Here is a 22315-nt window from a genome sequence, read left to right as displayed (position 1 = left end):
AATGACCAGTCACAAATATAGAGAAAAAGAAGACTTAAAAACCAAGAAAATAGGAGAAAAAAAAAAGGGTGGGGAGGCGAAAGAGGTAAGTCGCAGATATACAGGAAGAGAAAAGCTAAGAATATTGATGATGATATTTAGGCAAGCAGGCAGAGGCAAATTTTAAAGGGTGAAGGGCCAGGCGCCGACTTCCCCCAGGCAACAGTTAGCCTTGTCCACCCGCCCCCCTCACTCCCCCATTCGACCCCTACCTCCACTTCTCCCTTAACACTGTCCCCTCACCTCCCCACCACAGCCCATCACCAATAACCACTTTTACTCCCCCTCTCCCCACTTCTCCACCCCAAACACGACATCCTCCCCACCACCGCCCATCCACAATGACCACTTTTACTCCCCCTACAACAGTTCTCCACCCTCAACACTGCCCCCGCTCCCCACTCCTACTTTTACTCCCGCCTCCAAACCTACAACACTTGCCTCCCCAACTCTACCAAAGATTTACTCCACCCTTTTTTTTTTTTTTTTTATCTCCCCACAGCTCTAATCCACTTCATACTGCTTTTTACTCCCCCCTCCCCACCTTCCTCCACAACATCTTCCCCAGTCAACGTTATTCCCAAGTCAGTCATCATTACTCATCTAACTCCCCACCTTGTTCTCTGTTTTTACTCCTCCATCATCCTCTCTTATGTTCATCTCCCCACTCAATACTCCCTCTTGACTCCTTCTCTCTCCACTTCCTTCTAATTCCTATCGTTTTTCTCGCTCTACACTCTCCCCGTAGCCTCTCTCAGTCCCCCTCTCTTGCCACTCCCTCCTCCCCTCCCCACTCCCACCTCGCCCCTTCACCTCCTCCACTCTCACTCCTACGCCCCATTCACTTCATCCCCCCACTCCCTCCTCCCCCACTTTACCAATATCCAACCAAAGCCCATCCAGTACTTTCATCTCTCTCTCTCTCTCTCTCTCTCTCTCTCTCTCTCTCTCTCTCTCTCTCTCTCTCTCTCTCTCTCTCTCTCTCTCTCTCTCTCTCTCTCTCTCTCGCTTCCATCAATCCGCTGATAACCAGTTTCTTGAAAAGTCTCTCTCTCTCTCTCTCTCTCTCTCTCTCTCTCTCTCTCTCTCTCTCTCTCTCTCTCTCTCTCTCTCTCTCTCTCTCTCTCTCTCTCTCTCTCTCTCTCGTTTAATGGAAATTTATGTCTGTAATTAAACATCAACTAAATTATTTGACCTAAAAGCAAAACATTTGACATTAATTATAAAAAAAAGTGTTAATGGGGGAGGTGGCCTGGGAGCTCTACAGACACACAGATGGACGGCTGGACGGACACACAGACAGGCAGATAGACAGGCAGGACAACAGATAAATCCATCGAAAGAGGTAGCATTTTCAACACTTACTGTCAAATCACCTCAATGGAGCCTGTCAACACACACACACACACACACACACACACACACACACACACACACACACACACACACACACACACACACACACACACATTTTTATACTAAGCAAACAAATATCATTAAACAATGCGGAAGTAATGCTTGGGTCACGTTGTTTACAAAATAGCGCAGGTCTCGTTACCATGGATACACCACCAGAACCAGGAAGAAGGAAGACAAGAGAGAACAAGGAGGGAAAAGTGAAGAGGTCGTGGTGATAAAAATAATAGCTAAGTCTCCCCCTAGAGAGAGAAAGAAAACAGGAAACCGCTGCAACGCTTCACTCACTCTCGCTCTAAAAGAAAACGTAAATTAATCAATGAAGACTTACCTAGTTCTTATCTTCGCCTGAGGAAAATATTCTCTTGTTTACTTTGTTCGTTCCCTAAAAGAGTCAAGGTTACAAGGCTTGATTATGACTTGGAGGGAAAGTGTCAATATTTACTGCGGGTGTGACGTGACGTGGCCGATGTTTTGAAAGTGTTTATGCAGCGTTTGAGCTTAAAATGAGTTAGACTGTTGACAACATTAGTTATGATGTTCAAAAATTAGTCACACAGATGGAAAGTGAAAGTTACTATGTTTAAAAGTCACACTGATAGGAAAATAATGGGGTTTCGATGTATACAATGAATTACTGATTAAATGTTAAATATGCGGTCAACGTTTATGGAGAAAATTACGGTTTTAGTGGACTCAGTTAAAGAGAGGATATTCAAATGGCCCTTGGAGGAGAGGGTCAAAATTTAGTGCAGCTGAGGTGATGAGACCGGTGTTTTAAAGGTGTTTATGCAAGATTCGTGCTTAAAATGAGTTACTAATGACAACACCAGTTATGATGTTCAAATATAATCTCACAAAAGAAAAAAATTAATTGAATTATGTTTAAAATTAGTCAGGCTGATAACAATAAAAATGTTTCGATGTTTATCACGAGTCAGGCAGATGAAAATCTTTTAATGTTAGAGTTGCTGATGAAATGTGAAGTATGTGGCCATGTTTACGGATAAATTTATGGTTTAGCTGGGTTAGTTAAAGGGACGATGTTTACATGGGTGTTGCTGCAGTTTCAATAAATATTGGTGATCCGGCTGTTTTTCACGTAAATAAAAAGAAAATACATCAAAAATAATAATCATACAAGGATGCAAACCGAACTAAAGCAAACTATCAAAGTGATGTAACTGTGAAAAAAAGAAAAATAATGTTTACACTTAACGTGATAACCATAATATATATACTATACTGTTTTGAGCACGTAATGCACTAAAATAATACAAATATTACACTTTTAAGAGAGAGAGAGAGAGAGAGAGAGAGAGAGAGAGAGAGAGAGAGAGAGAGAGAGAGAGAGAGAGAGAGAGAGAGAGAGAGAGAGACAGACAGACAGGAGGAAAGGAGGGAGGGAGAGAGGGAGGGAGAAGAGGGAGAAGAGGGAGAAGGGAAGAAAGAAAGAAAGGGTGGTGAGAGGAGTGGAAAGCCATGGAGGACGGGAGTAAATAAAGCGAAGCGAGAGAGAGAGAGAGAGAGAGAGAGAGAGAGAGAGAGAGAGAGAGAGAGAGAGAGAGAGAGAGAGAGAGAGAGAGAGAGAGAGAGAGAGATTAAACTGTTCATTTAGCTTTTATTGTTATCGCGAAGCTGATCATGTGGGGCAGCATTCATGTAAAAGAGTGAAGCCTTTGTTTGAAGTGGCCTGGCTAATGGGAGATGTGCCAGTGTTGTACGCATGTGTTAATAAAGCTTGCGTTAACGGATAAATCTATTTGTAAGTGATGCAATTAAAGAAAGGATGAAGTGTTGTAACTGGAGACCGAATAAAAATGTGGGTTAGATAATTTTAAATACATATATAGTATACATCACGATAGTTATACTCATTTCTGTATTTAATTTAGTTATTAATGCGAAAACAATTTTATGCGGTATTTATTTTCTAATATTATCCACTGATTTATTTAATTACCCTTTTTAATATACTCTACATATTTTCCGATCCCTGCTTAAAAGAAAACGGATGATTGATAACAATTATAAAGAATTGCATACTGTTATCTTCAGTGAGGCATTTAAGGTGTCTGTCTGTGTCTGTGTGTGTGTGTGTGTGTGTGTGTGTTAAAGGGGATGACTTCAAGGGTGAATTTGGGGTTTGTAATACCTAAGGACACGGGTAATGAGTGAAATGTATGTAATGATGTAATTTCACAGCGTAAAAAGATGGACCAAATGAGAGAGAGAGAGAGAGAGAGAGAGAGAGAGAGAGAGAGAGAGAGAGAGAGAGAGAGAGAGAGAGAATAAAAAAAGGTGACTGAAAATTTAATTAACGTATTCAAAGACCAGAGACATTTCCTGAACATATTCATTATAATATATTTAATCATGAAATACGACCTGCTCTCTCTCTCTCTCTCTCTCTCTCTCTCTCTCTCTCTCTCTCTCTCTCTCTCTCTCTCTCTCTCTCTCTCTCTCTCTCTGGTGACAGGCTTTCGATATTGGAGAGCAAATAATGGTAACATATTAACACTACATTCACTTGAAACTCGCACTCAAAGGAGGAGGAGGAGGAGGAGTAGGAGGAGGAGGAGGAGGAGGAGGAGGAGGAGGAGGAGGAGGAGGAGGAGGAGGAGGAGGAGGAGGAGGAGAGGGTGGAACTTAAAGAAGAACTGTGGGTGTAGAAGAGAATGTAGAGTTTTAAAGGGCAGTCCTCTCTCTCTCTCTCTCTCTCTCTCTCTCTCTCTCTCTCTCTCTCTCTCTCTCTCTCTCTCTCTCTCTCTCTCTACACGTCCACTTTTTTCCACCAGCACGAAGACCCCCCTCCCCCCAACAAAGCATCGTCCACCTCACGCACCTGTCAGAACAGTAATTAAAACTCACCTTTCCCCCTCCACCAATCATGGCCAGTGTTCATGCCAGGGGGCCAATCACCGGGCAGGAACCTAACAAACCCCTTACCTGGAAAAAATACAGGTTCAGGTTAATACACAGGTAAGGAAATACTGTAGAGTTTATGATGGCGCTCTTACTACTACTACTACTACTATTGTTGTTGCTGCTACTACTACTATTGTTGCTGCTGCTGCTGCTGCTACTACTGCTACTGCAATTGTATAGTTCAATGTGTAGCTTTGTATGTATTTCAGTGGCTGTATTAACTTGACAATTGTATTTCCTTTATGTACTTGAAATTCTATGTATTTTTGAGATACTTTATATAAGTTATATGTACTACTACTACTACTACTACTACTAGCACCACCACCACTACTACCACCGGCACCAACACAACAACAACAACCCCAATAAACACAACATACGGGGCAAGGAAGGCAGTGGCGCACTTTAATAAACAACACACAAAAAAGAGAAAGAGAAAAAAAAAAAATCAATGCATTACAATAGTTCCCCCTAAAGTTAATTTGTCCCATGCTGATTAATTACACACCATAGAAAACGTGCACTCGATTACCGCATTATGTTCATTATTTCCAGTAAAAGGAGGAGGAGGAGGAGGAGGAGGAGGAGGAGGAGGAGGAGGAGGAAATGTGGTTAAGGAGGGAGGAGTTAAGAAAGGAAGGAAGGAAGGGGGCGGAGTAGGAATGGAATGGAGGAGGAAGTATGGAGAGAGAGAGAGAGAGAGAGAGAGAGAGAGAGAGAGAGAGAGAGAGAGAGAGAGAGAGAGAGAGAGAGAGAGAGAGAGAGAGAGAGAGAGAGAGAGAGAGGCAGGTATAATTTACATAATCAGCTCATTTAAATAACTCCAACTCAGAGGAGGAGGAAGAGGAGGAGGAGGAGGAGGAGGAAAACGATAAACAAAACAATTTGAGAAGAGAGAAAAATACGAACGTAAGGAATAAGAAATGACGAAGAAAAGATGAAAATTAAGACGAAAAGAACATAAAGGGGAAAAATAAGGTAGAGAAGAAATAGATTAGGAAGGACAAGAAGAAGAAGAAGAAGAAGAAGAAGAAGAAGAAGAAGAAGAAGAAGAAGGAGGAGAGAAGAAAGAAACGAATAACGTACAATATACTCAGCCAATTATCATCAGGTAACAATAGCTGGATTCTCCTCTTCCCTTTCTTCTTCCCTTCCATTTCCCTTGCCCCCTTCCTGCCGCCCCCCACCCCCGCCCTCCCCCTACCACCAGACGATCAGGATCTAAGTATAGCCTGTCCTAACACACACACACACACACACACACACACACACGTAATGACTACAAGTGTATTCCTTAATAATCTTCTGTAACACACACACACACACACACACACACACACACACACACACACACACACACACACACACACACACACACACACACACACACACACACTCATGTATTTTCGTTACTGGTGTTGGTGGTGGTGTTGGTTGTTGTTGTTGTTGTTGTTGTTGTTGTTGTTGTTGTTGTTAATACTACTACTATTTCTACTATTATTACTACTACTACTGCTGCTGCTAATAATAATAATAATAATAACAATAATAATAATGATGATGATAATAATAATAATAATAATAATAATAATAATAATAATAATAATAATAATAATGATAATAATAATAATATTAATAATAATAATAATAATAATAATAATTTTAAAACAACATACACGAAAAACAACTGCAACAAGAACAACAGCAGCAGCAGCAGCAACAACAACAACAACAACAACAACAACAACAACAACAACAACAACAACAACAATAATTACTGCAACAACAACAACAATTAACCACCACCACCACCACCACCACCACCACCATCACCGCGACACACACTTACTTTTACACACACACACACACACACACACACACACGAATGTCCTCGCTACTCGCGGGAACTTTGTGGTAAATGAGAGAAAATTTTCCTTCACTTTTCTTTTCCCTTCAAGAAGTCAAAGTTCCCTATTGAGAGTTACTTTTCCACTGCAGTAAATTTCAACGTGTTATTACTTACGTTCATTAACATGTCATGAAGAGGAAGAGGAGGAGGAGCAACGGAGGGGACGAGAAGACGGCAAAGGAGGGAAGGATTAGAAGAAGGGACGGGAAGAAGGGAAAAGAAGGGGGTGTAGGAGGGATTTGAGAAAGAGACGGGAAGAGGAGACGAGAGGGAGGTAAGCAAAGAAGTGTCAAGATGGAGGAAAGAACGGGAAGAAGGGACAAGAAGAAGGGACGAGAGAGACAGAATGAAGGGACGGAAGGAGAGAACATGAGGAAAGTGCGGGAGAAAGGGAGAAGGGACGAGAGGATGGAGAAACAGGAGGGACGGGAGGGAGAGACAAGAGGTTGGGACAGGAGGGAGGGGCGGGAGAAGGGAGGGGCGTGATGGAAGGGCGTGAGGATGGAATACCACGCATGAAGGGGTTTAAATTTCAGAATTATTACGCCCTTCTTACTCTGCCAGAATAAACACCCTTTTTTTTCGGGTATATAATGGTGTATATTGCTTTGTTGTATACATCAGTACTGCCCCGAAAACAGAGTGGATAAATAAATGAATAAATAAGGAAATAAACAAATGAACAGCTAATCAGGTAGGAGATGGTACGAAGCAATTGGTTAAGTTAAGCGAAGCAAGAAAAATAGCCTTTATTTATGATTCGCTTAACTTAATCTAACCAACCAAAAATATAGTTTAGTCTGGCAGAGTAAGAAGCGGGTAAATGAAGAAATGTATTTGCAGTGGTAATGATATTAACTCGTTTAACAATGAAGAACAGTAGTAGTAGTAGTAGTAGTAGTAGTAATAGGAGTGGTTGTTGTTGTTGTTGTTGTTGAGTTAGTAGTAGTACGAGTAGTAGTAGTAGTAGTAGTAGTAGTAGTAGTAGAAGTAGTAGTAGTAGTAGTAGTAGTTGTTGTTGCTGTTGTTGTTGTAGTAGTAGTAGTGGTAGGCTTTATATAATCTAAGCCACTGATCACTAAGAATTCTCTCCATATAAAGTTGTGGCGCAAGTTAAGAATATATGAATTCTAAAGACACTGCTGGAAGGAAAGTGAGTGATGGAATAGTTTACATTTTTCAGTGCCCAATACCTTATTATTTGGCACTGTAAAAAAATTAAATAATAAATAAATAAAATAAAATAAACAAATAAATAAATAAATAAATAAATAAATAAATACAAATAAATAAAAAATCAAGGTTACTGAAATGAAATAACAAGTGCGCCATTAGTAATAAAAAACTTTCAAACAAATGCCTTAACAACTGCAGGTACCAAAACACGGTAAGCATAACTCAAGAACACAAGAAAATAAGGAAAACAGCAATAAAAATCCGAGCTTCACGTGGCAGGTCCCGTTTAAACCGTGCAACCTGCCTACATCCATCTGTCATCTCTTTCTACTAATTCATCTAACCACCTTTAAATATTCCCATTGACTCAACATTAATAAAAAAAAAAAAAGATTAGCAAGTCTATTTCAATCATCCACCACTCTAATTTAAGTAGCAATGTCATTTTATCTCTTTTAAAATCTCTGTCAACCTTGAATCCGTTAGTTTTAGTCTTATTTTGATTACTAGCTCTAAATATTTTCTCCATATCGTCCTTATTATATCACTTATGCTACTTCAATTCCCCTATCAGGTACCCACTTAATCTACGGCCCTGTAAGTCTCTTTAAAACCTTTGTCAATCTTGAACCCGTTAGTTTTAAGTCTTATCTTGATTACTAACTCTAAATATTTTCTCCATATCGCCCTTGTTATATTACTTATGCTACTTCAATTCCTCTATCAGATACTCTCTTAATCTACGCCACTATGAATTTCGTTTTTACGCCCGTATTGTGAAAATGCTTTGCTCTCCCATCACAATTACATTAACTTTCATCACGACTATTTTCAAAGGTCACAGAGATGAAATGCCAGGTTCTCATGGATGTCTTTGGTGTTGGTGAGGAATAATGTTTAACCACAACTAGGATCACGAAAAATACCTCTGAAAACTACAGTAACTTCCAATACAGCTTGTCAAGAGTACCCCTCCCCCTTTCCCTTGTTCACAGTAATCAAGATAAAACGTTGTAATGTTTTTAAATACCACACACACACAGTAAGCCAGGCGTGGTTCTAAAAGTTTTCTCAGGCGTTTGCTTCTGTTTCATCAAGTTTCCAGGCACATGACCACGCCTAGTAGGAGTTAAAGATAATTAAATTTATGACTAGTCTGCCCTTGATATTAGGAGCAGAGTGAGTTTCCCGTTTTCTGCGTGGATGTTAGAGAGAATGTAGCTTTTCATGGGGGCTACTGTTTTGTTTTGTGGTGTTCTGAGGGAAAAGAAAAGTGATGGGGGAAAGAATCGTATTGTTAGAAGAGAAAATAAATGTAAAATATGGGAGGAAAAGAAATAAGAGGGAAAAATAAAAAAAGAAAAAGATGAAAAGGAAGAGTTGATTAATGAATGTAAGAAAAAGTAGTGATGAGAAAAGAAAGAAAAGCAAACAGAAGGAAAACAAAAAACAAGACAAAAAAAAAAACAAGATAAAAGAGACAGACTGTGATGAAAGCATGAAGATGGATAAGAAATTGTAAAAAAAAATAATAATAAATAAATGAAATAAAGTAAATACCACCACTACTACTACTACTACAACAGCTGCTACTACAACAACAACAACAACTACTACTACTAAATATAAACTACTACTAAATATAAGTAAATAAATAAAGATAGAAAATGAAGAATCAAACAAAAGAAAATAATACCATCTTCCATCCTGTATTATTTCGTGTTATTGCATTTGTTCATCGATTTATCCTTCATTCCTGTCTCTCCTAAACCTCAGTTCTTCCTGATTCCTCTCCCTCTCGCGCGTCTTTTGCTCCACCCATGACATTTTCTCTACCTCTCTTATTCTATCCTTCCCTCACGTCTCACCCAAAACTCGGCAATTTCTCCCCAACTTTACTCTTTCCTGCTTCTCTTTTCCTTCACTCATGACATTTTCATTTACGTCCACGGAAGAGGAAAGAGGAAAACATGCATAAATCCCACTCACTTTCCCAGACTCTTCACGTTTCTAAGCCTATCGTGAAATCATCTTAAGGCAATTTTTTTTTTTTCTGCTTTATGGGAAACTGGTTAAAAAAAAGTCTCCGTTTTCATATTATGGCAAGATTAGTTAAGGTGGATTTAAAGGTTGGGAATGGCAAGGGGAAGATATTCAAAACGATGCTGTACGTAAGGAAGAACTGAATGAGGTCAAATAAATAAATAAATAAAAACTATGGTAGAAAAAAAAAATGACGGAAAAAGTAATAGAAAAAAAAGTGTGGAAATAAGGGGTTTCTTCATGAGAGTGATGACATTCTCAGCCCATCCTCTAAGGCGCTCTCAGGAAAACACTTAACAATGTCCTTGCAGCAGCACCACCACCACCACCGCCACCGCCACCACCGCATATCACATACCACAACATTCCATAAATACGTAACTGGTACACATCAATATTACCAACACTGTAATGGTAATATAATTAAGGAGGAGGAGGAGGAGGGAAGATGATGCAGACTTCGATTGTATTATGTAGCACGTTCGAGTAGTAGTAGTAGTAGTAGTAGTAGTAGTAGTAGTAGTAGTAGTAGTAGTAGTAGTAGTAGTAGTAGTAGTAGTAGTAGTAGCAACGAAGACAAACAACAGCAGACGTGGAACTCCTGACTGAGTGTTTGTACTCTAATTGCTAGTGGACGACAGGATAGCAAAGTAGAATAATTATTCTCACCATTAATCCATCCTTCCAGAAGAGGCTCACATGAAAAAGAGGAGGACGAAGAGAAGAGAAGAGAAGAGAAGAGAAGAGAAGAGAAGAGAAGAGAAGAGAAGAGAAGAGGAGAAAAGAAAAAAAGAAGAGAAAAAAGAAAAGAAAACAGAACAAAGCAGAACAGAAAAGAATAGAAGAGAATAGGAGAAGAGGATAAAAGAACTCGTAGAAGGAAGTGGAAAAGAGAACAAGAAGAGGAAGAGGGAGAGGAGGAAGGGAGGGGAAGGGGCCACAACACTTCTCCATCCATTGTAGGTCAGCATGAATTTTGTCTTATCAGCACCGCCACCTAGGCCTTGGGGTTCTCCCACACACACACGCACACACAGCAGGTGCCAGGACACAGGCGACAAACTGAACTGTGACGCAACACACTATCCTCCCTCGACACTGGCAGGAATGTTTTGTTGTTACTGTCGTTGTTACTGCTGTTGCTGCTGTCACTGATGTTGGCAGTCGCGTTGGTGGTGGTGGCTGTGGTGGTGATGGTGGTGGCGGAGAAATCGGTAAAAGATGTTAATTATGCAGTTCTCTAACACTACTACAACTACTACTACTACTACTACTACTACTAATGTTGGTGCTCAGGTAGTAGTAGCAGCAGCTGCAGTAGTAGTAGCAGCAGCAGCAGTAGTAGTAGCAGTAGTAGTAGCAGTAGTAGTAGTAGTGAACAGCAGAAGCAACAGTTAACACTTCGCCTCTCTTAAGTAAGGCAGCCCAACACACCGCCGGATTATATAACACTGAATACACAGGAGATCAGAGGCGACTTCTTTACAATTTCACCACCTCATCTATTTACAACAAACCATGGTCAATAAAACATCTACCTCCATTTCTACCTACCTACCTGTCTGTCTGTCTGTCTATACGTGTCTTTTGTATATACCTATCTAATTAATACAGCAACACCACTGCGTATCCCTCGTATACATTCATCCATCTACCTATCTATCTATATACTACAACAGCACCACTCGTAACAGATAATCCAACTTATAGATCTAATGCGAACTAATAATACAGCCTCAAAATCCAACCAAGCCTTAAAGTACTCTAACTGGAGCTGACATACTGCCGCTGCCTTTCGTTGCAGGATAGGATAGGCACGGCTGGGTTGGGTTGGGCTGGGCGGGGCAACAGGAGAGAGGGCGGGGTGAAAGGAGAGGCAGGGAGGGGACAGGAGGGAAAGGAGAGGGGCAAAGGAGAGGGGCCAAGCTCTCTCTCTCTCTCTCTCTCTCTCTCTCTCTCTCTCTCTCTCTCTCTCTCTCTCTCTCTCTCTCTCTCTCTCGTTCCCTTCCCTCCCTCCCTCTCCCTCTCTCCCGCCACCACCACGCCCTGTCTGATCAATACCACAGGTGGGCGCCGGCGGGAGGGTGTGGGCGTGCGTGTATGTGTGTGTGTGTGTGTGTGTGTGTGTGTGTGTGTGTGTGTGTGTGTGTGTGTGTGTGTGTGTGTGTGTGTGTGTGTGTGTGTGTGTGTGTGTGTGTGTGTGTGTGTGTGTGTGTGTGTGTATGTGTACATACATTCCCTCCTGTTCACTTTACTGTCAACTTTGTCTGTCTGTCTGCCTGTCTATGCGTTCACATGTTCGCCTGTCACTTGTTTTCTCCCTATCTGTCTGTCTGTCCGTCTGTCTGCCAGGTCATCTGTCTATCTACCTGTCTATGAGTCTATACGTGTCTCCGTCTGTCTGTTTGTATGTCTATGTTTTTCTGTCTGTTTGTCAGTCTGTTTTTTTTTTTATATCAGTCACCTGTCTACTTTTCTGTCAGTTCTGTCTATGCACTGTTTGACGAGTTGTTTGTCTGCTCGTCTCACTGTGTATTCAAAATCAGACTTTCTTGTTCTCTTTATTGTCAGATTTTTTTCTTTTTTTATGCAAACATCCTCTCTCTCTCTCTCTCTCTCTCTCTCTCTCTCTCTCTCTCTCTCTCTCTCTCTCTCTCTCTCTCTCTCTCTCTCTCACAACCTAGGCACCTCTTCCTCCCTCACTCCCTCCACCGCCCTTTTCTCACTGTCCCTTTCTCTTCCACCTCCACCTCTCTTACAGTCTCCTTTCCTTCTCCACCTCCACGTCCTCCATCCGTTTCTAACTCCGCTCAGTCCACCATAAATTCAAAATATGGACTACCCATCGCCATCTCATCGACCCCTCAGCGCCACTACTCCACACATCCCTCCGCATTCTTCCACTACCCTTCCAGTGGTGCATAATAAGAGGCAACTGTCACTCTATTCCACCTACACACTCCACATGCTCCACTCTCCACCTGTACTATATGGCAAGGAATATTTTTCATTCTAATCCACCTACATACTTTATCTGTTCCACTCTTCTGTGTTGTAGAGTGAGAATAACTACCACTCCACTCCACCTACACACTCCATCTCTTCCACTACCTCTACCTGTGATGTATAGTGAGAGACCTACACTCCACATCCATCCACTACTTTCACCTGTGCTTCGCGTGGAATACCCACCATTCCTCTCCACCCACACACACACACCACACGTATTGTCCACACCTTCGCCAGCAATTCCGTTTTCTAATACCCACTCAGACGATCTAAGACTCTAAGTACATATTCCGTTTTCTAAGACACCCGCAGAGGCACTAACACGTTTACTAAGACCCACACAGACGCAGGATTCCATTTTCTAACACCATTCCTGCCTCCCACACTCACTCCACCTCCCACTCCACCCGCCCACTCGCCTCTCCCTTAAGCGCCAATCCACTAAGAGATTAAGAGGTAAAGTAACAGAAACAGGAGATGTGGAAGGAAAGAAAAGAACAGAAAAGAAAGAAAGAAAAAGAGGTCCTTCGTTAAACGTCGAATATTGAAAAAAAAGTCAAGCGAATGAGGGAAAAATCTAGAAAACTGTAAAACGAGGAGGAATAGGAGGAGGAGATTAAATGAAGAATAGGGAAGAGGAGGAATAAGAGAAGGAGGAAGCGCATGGATTAATAGATGGGGAGGAGTCTTCAGTCATTACTATCTTACAGAAAATTCTTGAACGAAAGGGTAAGAATGAATGGGGAGGATGAAAGGAGAGAGGTTGGTGGGGAGAGCTTTTCCCTTTACTATCTGGAACATGAGAAGAATAAAACAAGGAGGCGAATGAGAATGAAGAAACAAGTGGGAAGAAGTTTTCGTCTTTACTGTCTTTGAGTTAAAACAATGCTAAACCCAAAGGAGGAGGAATGGGAGGATGAAAAGGGATAGGTTGGTGGGGAGAAGCCTTCAATATCACTATCTTAAATTTCTCACTTTAGATTAAATAGAGCAGTGTATTATAGCCTCTTAAGGGCCGCTAGGTTTGCTGCTGTTATTTCTTCACTTGTGGATGGAGGAGGAGGAGGAGGAGGAGGAGGAGGAGGAGGAGGAGGAGGAGGAGGAGGAGGAGGAGGGAAGAAGTGATTATGATGCTTATTATAGACCAGGAACAGACATTAGTATCGAAAAAGAGAGGGAGAAAAAAGAAACAGGAATCCATTATCGTTTCTGTTGAGAGAGAGAGAGAGAGAGAGAGAGAGAGAGAGAGAGAGAGAGAGAGAGAGAGAGAGAGAGAGAGAGAGAGAGAGAGAGAGAGAGAGAGAGAGAGAGAGAGATGTAACAGGTCAAATGGAAAAAAGCAAGGGGTAAAGCAGAGAGAGAGAGAGAGAGAGAGAGAGAGAGAGAGAGAGAGAGAGAGAGAGAGAGAGAGAGAGAGAGAGAGAGAGAGAGAGAAAAATATCAACATTCTACTAAAGATTAAAGACTAGGAAGGGAAAAGAAAAGAAAAAGAAAACGACAGAGAAACGAAAGAAGGGAAGGTGTGATGGAAAAATAAGAAATGTAGAACAGAATGCAAAACGAAAGAAGAGGAATAACAGGGAAAAGAAAGGAGGGTGATGAAGACTCGGGAAACAAGGAAGGGAGGAATGAAGGGAAGAAATAAAAGAATAAAGAAAAAAAAATTGAACGCAAAGACAAATGACTCCGAGGAAAAAAAGAAAAGATGAAGAAAAGAAGAAAAAAAAGACAAGGAATACGAGAACAAATGAAAGAGCGATGGGAGGAATAAATAAAAGATGAAAAGAACATGAAAGATGAAAAAAAATAATAAGCAGAGAAGGAAATAGAGATGAAAACGAAAAAGAAAAAATCAAAGAACGATAAAAAGAATAAAGGGAATGGACGAAGGCGAAAAAAAACAAGATAAATCACCAAGATAAAGAAAACAAAAGGTGAAAAAAGAGCAAAGGAATAAAAGAACGGAAGAGAAGAAAGAAAGAAAGAAAGAAAGAGAGAGAGAAAAGAGGGAAATAAGACGGAGAAAAATGGAGGCAGAGAAAAAGAAAGGAAAAAAAAACTTACACTCAAAAGGAAAAAAAAAAAAAAAATAAAATAAGACACAAAAGGAACAAATGAAAGGAAAGAATCACAGAAGAAAGCAAGGGAAAAAAAAGTGGAAACAAGACAGGGAAAAACGAAGGCATTGGAGAAGAGGAGAGGAAAATATACTATCCTATACTTCGAGTCCCACACCTTTAACAGAAGTGGAGCAAGCCCTCTCCCTCTCTCTCATCCTCTCCCTCCCTCTCCTCCTCCCACATAATCCCCAGAACTCCACCCCAAGTGTCTGAACGAGTGGGCAAATGCAAGGGGCGGGGCGGAATGGTGGGGGGAGGGGAAGGGAGAGGGTTAGAGTGAGAGGTAGTGAGACTTGTCAAAATGTTGCTTCCTTTTCCTCCTCCTTATGATTCTTCTTGAGTGACAGATGAGTAATGAGTGTGTGTGTGTGTGTGTGTGTGTGTGTGTGTGTGTGTGTGTGTGTGTGGGAGACAGTGAGAAGCGATCTGTCATCATCACCACCACCACCACCACCACCACCACCACAACAACCACAACAACAACAACAACAAGATTTCCTTCCTTAGGTCGTCCTCTCTAACCCTTCTATACTTCTTCGCCAATACTTGCCTCCTCCTCCTCCTCCTCCTCCTCCTTCGCCTGCTCTTCCTCTGCCTCCTCCTCCTCCACCTGGCCCGCTTCCCACACACGCTCTCTCGAACGCCGGGCGAGGGGCGTGGCTATTCTCTCTCTCTCTCTCTCTCTCTCTCTCTCTCTCTCTCTCTCTCTCTCTCTCTCTCTCTCTCTCTCTCTCTCGGTGCAATGCAAATACGAGCTATTTTCACACAAGCAAGCGGAAAGAGAGAGAGAGAGAGAGAGAGAGAGAGAGAGAGAGAGAGAGAGAGAGAGAGAGAGAGAGAGAGAGAGAGAGAGAGAGAGAGAGAGAGAGGATGGGGGGCAGGTAAGAAGGCCGGCAAAGGTGCTGGGAATCGAGGTTAAATTTAATTACAGGTAAAATATTTCCGACAGTTTCTAGCGTAACCTTACCTGACCTTGTATTACCCGAGAATGTCTGGTCTGGCTTCACCTCGCACGCCATCATCTCAAACAATCTGACTCTCCATAAAACTCTCTCTCTCTCTCTCTCTCTCTCTCTCTCTCTCTCTCTCTCTCTCTCTCTCTCTCTCTATCTATCTATCTATCTATCTATCTATCTCTCGTTGTGATTACATTTATTAGTATACTTGCAAACTACTTGTGGAAATTGAGAATGAAAACGTGTGTGTGTGTGTGTGTGTGTGTGTGCACTCTCACAAATACACACACACACACACACATACAAAGGTTCTTCAGAAGATGCATTTTAACTGAACAATGCAACACACACACACACACACACACACACACACACACACACACACACACACACACACACACACACACACACACACACACACACACGAGAGCAGTCAGTCAGTCACGCTATGTTCCCTAAAGCTGAGAGAGAGAGAGAGAGAGAGAGAGAGAGAGAGAGAGAGAGAGAGAGAGAGAGAGAGAGAGAGAGAGAGAGAGAGAGAGAGAGAGAGAGAGAGAGACTGACAAGGTACGCTTAGAACAATGAAAGTTGAGGACACAAAACGAAAGAAATGAAAGGAATAAAAAAAATCAAAATAAATAATCTGATAATGATCTAATTAAGGTTAAAGGGGGAGGGGGAGGTCAAGGGAGGGGGAGGTGACCTGTTGACCTAGTGGGGTTCAAATGCTTCACCAAGCTGCTTCGATTTCCATTATTAATCAGACAGAGTGATGATTAATCCGCCCAAACAAAAAACGGGAAAAAAGAAAACGTGACATGACTGCTCAAGGGGAGACAGTTTAATAATAACAATAATAATAATAATAACAACAACAACAACAAAATAGTTCCGCCAGTAAAAATGCACTATAACTCACTTTTATTTCGGTAATAATACATAATTAATACGTAATTACAAACGTCTCACTCTGGCAGCCAAAACTATCATTGTATTCCGTAATTAACGATGATGATGATGATGATGATGATGATGATGATGATGATTTTTCTCTCGCTAACAGGTACAGACAACTCACCACAAAGAAAACACAGGCAATATACTTAACAGATAACGGATGAGGACATGGTTAAGAGAATTATAACACAGTTTACTTCAGGTTTACACAAGTCATTACACTCCATATTGTTTTTCATATTGTTTCACGTGGCAGTAAGGTGTGAATAAGAAAAAAAAGTAAATAAATGAAATAACTAAATAGTGTTGCGGTAATAATACACACATAAAATAATGACAGTAATCGCCTTTGTGCAAATATTAAAGTAAAAATTATCTATAAGGGAAATAATTGTGACAGTGGAAATACATAAGATAAATAAATAAATAAATAAATAAATAAATAAATAAATAAATAAATAAATAAATAAATAAATAAAGGAGCTTTGCGCAAAATTAAGATTACCATTTAGAAAGAGGGGAAACGAGACAATTAAATGTTTAGTAAAGGGTTTAAGTGCACGTTGTTTACTTTATTCTTAGTAAGATTGCCGAGAATTACACAAATATATCATGTCATTGGCAGTGAAAGGATTTGAAGTTATTAAGCTTTACAGGCAGTAGAAGTTATTACCCCTTTGAAGGTAGTGACAGGTGGACAATAACTCTACACCACCAATAAAAACAGGCTGAAGTAGAAGTTTTTTTTTTTTTTTAAGAGTGTTTATACAATTCTAGTGATAGTTTAATAAGGGTCATGAACAAAAAACGGACATAAGTAGAAGTTATTAAGAATTTCAAGTGTTTCTATGATTCTAGTGACAGTTTAACAAGAATTCTGCACCACTAATAAGAAAAAAAGATAAGGAAGAAGTTCATATTTTCAAGTGTTTGTATAATTCTAGTGACAATTTAACGAAAATTCTGCACCACTAACAAGAAAAGGATAATGAAGAAGTTACTAATATTTTCAAGAATGTTTGTATGATTCTAAGGATAGTTTAACAAATACTCTGCAGCACTAACAAGAAAAAGGATGAAGTAGAAGTTATTAAGATTTTCAAAAGTTTCTATGACTCTAATGATAGTTAAATAAATAATTCCACATCATCGACAAGAAAACACACACACACACACACAAATGAGGACCCGTAGTAATCCTCTCTGTGCCCTCTGAAGATCCTGCCGATGAGAGAACAAAGCGTTTAAGAACAAGGGTCATAATGAGACGAGCATGGTTCTCTAAATTCTCCTTAATTTCCATCAATTCACGTAGTTCAGTCAGTCATCCGGGCAGTAAGTCATCCAGTCAGTCAATACGTTTATATGTCAGTCAAGATGTTAAATGACCTTCCAAAGTTGGTTTTATTTATTCCACCCTCTCTCTCTCTCTCTCTCTCTCTCTCTCTCTCTCTCTCTCTCTCTCTCTCTCTCTCTCTCTCTCTCTCTCTCTCACGCACACACATCCTTCCTTTTATTTACTTCATTACTCACCAGCTTCTCTCTCTCTCTCTCTCTCTCTCTCTCTCTCTCTCTCTCTCTCTCTCTCGCTTTTTTCCCCTACTCGCTTTATTTACTCCCCGTCTTCCATGGCTTTCCACTCCTCTCACCGCCCTTTCTTTCTTTCCTTCTCCCTCTTCTCCCTCCCTCCCTCCCTCCCTCTCTCCTTTCCTCCTATAATATAAAAGTTTATGAGACGTTATTCCACCCAGTTGATGTTTTTCCCTCTTCCATTACTCCTCTTTCCTCTCCGGTCCTCCTCTTCCTCTTCCTCGTCCTCCCACTACTTTGAACCCAAAATGAGGTTAATGAACTTCAAAGGAGGAAAATAATGGTATACTGACCCAGAATTCCTGTGTGATTATCAGTTTCGCGAGAGGTCACAAACACACACACATACTACACACACGCAGTAGTAGTAGTAGTAGTAGTAGTAGTAGTAGTAGTAGTAGTAGTAGTAGTAGTAGTAGTAGTAGTAGTAGTAGTAGTAGTAGCAGCAGCAGCAGCAGCAGCAGCAGCAGCAGCAGCAGCAGCAGCAGCACCACCACCACCACCACCAGTATAATAATAATAATAATAATAATAACAATAATAATAATAATAATAATAATAATAATAATAATAATAATGATAGTAATAATAATAAGAATAACGAGGAGAGGACGTTACGAATAGAGAAAAGTTACGAAACAAGAAAGGAAGTAGTAAATAACACACACACACACACACACACACACACACACACACACACACACACACACACACACACGGACACACACGGACGTGCATGCCTAAGAATTGGAAAAAAACACGAACAAGGACAAGGAGGACGAGAGAGAGAGAGAGAGAGAGAGAGAGAGAGAGAGAGAGAGAGAGAGAGAGAGAGAGAGAGAGAGAGAGAGAGAGAGAGAGAGAGAATCGCACGCAGAGTATGAAGAGATTGGAGAGAGAAAGGCACTCGACTACATAAGACACACTCTTTTTTTTCTCTCTCTCTCTCTCTCTCTCTCTCTCTCTCTCTCTCTCTCTCTCTCTCTCTCTCTCTCTCTCTCTCTCTCGGCCAGTCTCCCTGACACGTAAAAAAAAAAAAAAAGTAAAAATGCGAAATATTCTTGTAATATATGAAATACAAAATACGCATAATATTACTTCATCAAATTTACAGAATAAGTCTTTCCCAGTAAAGGACTGTACCGGGAAGCAGCGTGCATGTAGAAAGACGAAATGTGCATGTTTATTTCTTTATTTTTTTTATTTTTCATCTTTTTTTATCTTTTTTTATTTATTATTTTTTTTTTTTTAGATGGCTGAAATACACTCACTGCGGAAATATTCTTGCGCATTTTAACCTCAGTAAGTCACGTCTGTTCGTCCGGCGTAAGGCAAGAAGAGGGGGAAAAGAAAATAATGTTAAAAATGGAAAAGATAAATAAACAAACGAACACACGGCATGATGGACAGCTTAACATTATTCATTTCTTATCAATGCAACACAATAGAGAGAGAGAGAGAGAGAGAGAGAGAGAGAGAGAGAGAGAGAGAGAGAGAGAGAGAGAGAGAGAGAGAGAGAAAGTTACATCACACTAAGAGATAAACCTTTTCCGTTCCGATTATCACCATCACTTCCTTTCCAACACCTGCAAGTATTCTCCCCCCCCCCCCCGGAGTTAGCTGACAACCACGCACCTTTCTACCACAAGGCTCCTCATATGCCCCTTGTGCGTGTGTTGATGCGAAACCAAATATGATACCGTACAGTGGTGGCCAAGTCAAGGGGTCTGCTTCACCCGCTCCCACTGTGCTTACTGATTCCCTCACCCTGACATCCTCGCGGCCTTGTACACCAGAGGCTCCTAATATGTCCTTGTGTGGCCGCGAATCCATGAGAGTATAATCGTGACCACAAGCTGAGTAATCTGCTTCACTCACTCCCACTGTGCTTACTGCTTCCCTCACCCTGACATCCTCGCGGCCTTGTACACCAGAGGCTCCTAATATTCCCCTGTGTGTCCGCTAACCCACGTGTGATGAGTACAGTTGTGGCCACAAGTCGAGTAATCTGCCATGCTCTTTCCCACTGTACTTACCGCGTCCCCTCAGTCTTAAGTCTTATCTTCTGACAATCTCCTTACGAAACCTGACCATTGGGAGTTTCTTAGCAGATCAGATGGGGATTACTGAAAGAAAACCTAGCCTGCTTCGGGACAGTGATTATTTATTTCTGGGCAAAAAAATCTGATGTCTTTTTCAAATCGTGATCAGTACAATGAAGGGACCAGCAATGAAATTAATGAACAGAATTAATTTATGTCTAATTTATTTTATCCTAACGCAGCCCTTGCATGAAAAAACGCTAATGTTGCTTCAATATTATCAGAGACAGAGACTTAAGACAGACGACTCTAAGCACAGGGAAAGTGAATGTCGTATATCATTTGAAGCTTGACCACTCTACGTTCACAAGATCCTCGGGGTTACTAATCAGGACGGGAGCAAGACACGACAGGTTCAAGATAGCTAACATTATATCCAGAGAAGGTAAGATGGTAGTGGTTCCCGATCAGTACATTACATTACTGGTATAAGCTCAGCAATCAGGTCATTAGTGCAGAGCCAACAGAGAACCTCGACACAGGATTAAGCAGCTTCATGGGCAGGAGTGATACAGATACGAATACAATGTAGTTTACGTTATTTTTTTGTTCTGTTACTTCTGTACTGAATTATTACTATTATTATTATTTTATTTCTTGGGGCAATTCCTATTTAAGGATGCTAGTGGGCACAGCTATTATTACAATATCTATATGGACAGCCACATGTAGACTTACTGGTTCCTTCCAGCTTCCCTGTGACAAATGAAGTAACCTAGCTGAGACACACACTTTCGCTCCATTTAGCGTTACCTATCCTTCAGTGTTAAGCCATATCACCTCCTTAAAATCCATCGGCTGTCAGGTTTTGTACCGAGGCTGTCAACAGAACAGAGGAGCTGAAGACTGAAGAAAAACATTATACATTGCGGGAAAGAATGAGACACCTACTCACTGGCGTGGCCGTTCATTGCACTAACACTTGAGACACACGACAGAGATTAAGTGGTTCATTTCGTCTTTCCAGCATGCAAGACCATTTGAGACTGTACTACAAACATGTCTGAAAAGTTGCAGATAGTTAGAGGAAAGAGGGAAAAAAATACCAGTAATCTAACAATGGAACGAACAAACTTGTGAGCATGACTGTGCCCTGCTCTGATGAATTAATTATCCTTGTATGATCCCGTTGTTGGGTGACATTCAGACAATTAATCAATGGCTTGTGGGCCCATGATGCTTCACACTATTTGTAGCATGAATGAACCAATTTAGTACTATATGCAATTTTCACACTTCATATAACCTGTTATTGTTGGTCAAAATCAAGTAAATGCATTTAATGTGTAGTGGACAGCCAGCGAGATATGAATCTGAACAACTTGATTCTGGAAATTGTTCTCCTAAAGGTAATAATATACTCGAATCGTATCCAGGATTGAAAATGACGCCGTGAGACAGAAGACGCTCCCGGCGCTCCCTTCTGACGTGACGCAGTTGTTGGCGCGCCATTAAATCAATCAGACACTGAATTCCCGTGAACCCAATCCTACGTAACTGTTATTGACTATTACCAGTAATAATCAGAGTAATGATGCTACAACGAATGGCACAAAAAATTATCACACAAAGCTTTGAATACATCGCTATAAAAATTTGACTTCACTTAACACTAATACTTTTTATTGCATTTTAAATATTTTCTTTATTTTATCTACTTGTGACACTATTCATTTAATTGTGACTAATTTTTCAGGGCACCGCAACTCTTCTTTTTTTATTTTTATTTTGACTAACGATAACTCATTGTAACTCACTTTCGTTTTGACAGGAAAACATTAACCTTTTATCTCAACTCATTCTAATATATCACTATCTTAACTAACTACACTTCACCTGTTACATTCATTCATCGCCATCCTTTCCTATCTCGACTCACTTTAAACTCGCACACATTTCCAAGCACAGCACAAGCGTGGTCAGAAGTCGACTAACGTAGCACATATACTTCACTCTGCATTTCCCTTACTAATACCTCTGATCCCCTTATAATCCATCACGCTTCGTTAGGGCACTGTCAACAAATCGGGGGACTTCGGAATGAGAGAGAACACTAAACACGATGAA

General features: G+C 40.8%; 1 protein-coding gene and 1 long non-coding RNA gene across 4 annotated transcripts in view; one reads left to right on the top strand and one right to left on the bottom strand.

Moving 5' to 3' along the window:
• The window catches only part of LOC135112090 (protein numb-like), an 81724-nt gene that overhangs the window by 36868 nt on the left and 22541 nt on the right, over positions 1-22315 (bottom strand). The window contains exon 1 of one of the 3 annotated variants that reach the window (XM_064026054.1): positions 4327-4376. The exons of the other annotated variants lie outside the window; for them this stretch is intronic. Coding sequence (XP_063882124.1) covers positions 4327-4347 — 21 coding nt within the window. The 5' untranslated portion in view covers positions 4348-4376. Of the gene's footprint in view, positions 1-4326; positions 4377-22315 lie in introns of those variants that run through there. 3 annotated transcript variants of the gene reach the window in all.
• LOC135112093 (uncharacterized) overlaps positions 1-22315 on the top strand; it is a 41281-nt gene that overhangs the window by 714 nt on the left and 18252 nt on the right. The window lies entirely within an intron of this gene.

The sequence above is a fragment of the Scylla paramamosain genome, chromosome 23 (assembly GCF_035594125.1).
Source record: "Scylla paramamosain isolate STU-SP2022 chromosome 23, ASM3559412v1, whole genome shotgun sequence".
NCBI lineage: Eukaryota > Metazoa > Arthropoda > Malacostraca > Decapoda > Portunidae > Scylla > Scylla paramamosain.
The sequence above is the reverse complement of the archived record's forward strand: the minus strand, read 5'-3'. Positions and strand labels throughout refer to the sequence as shown.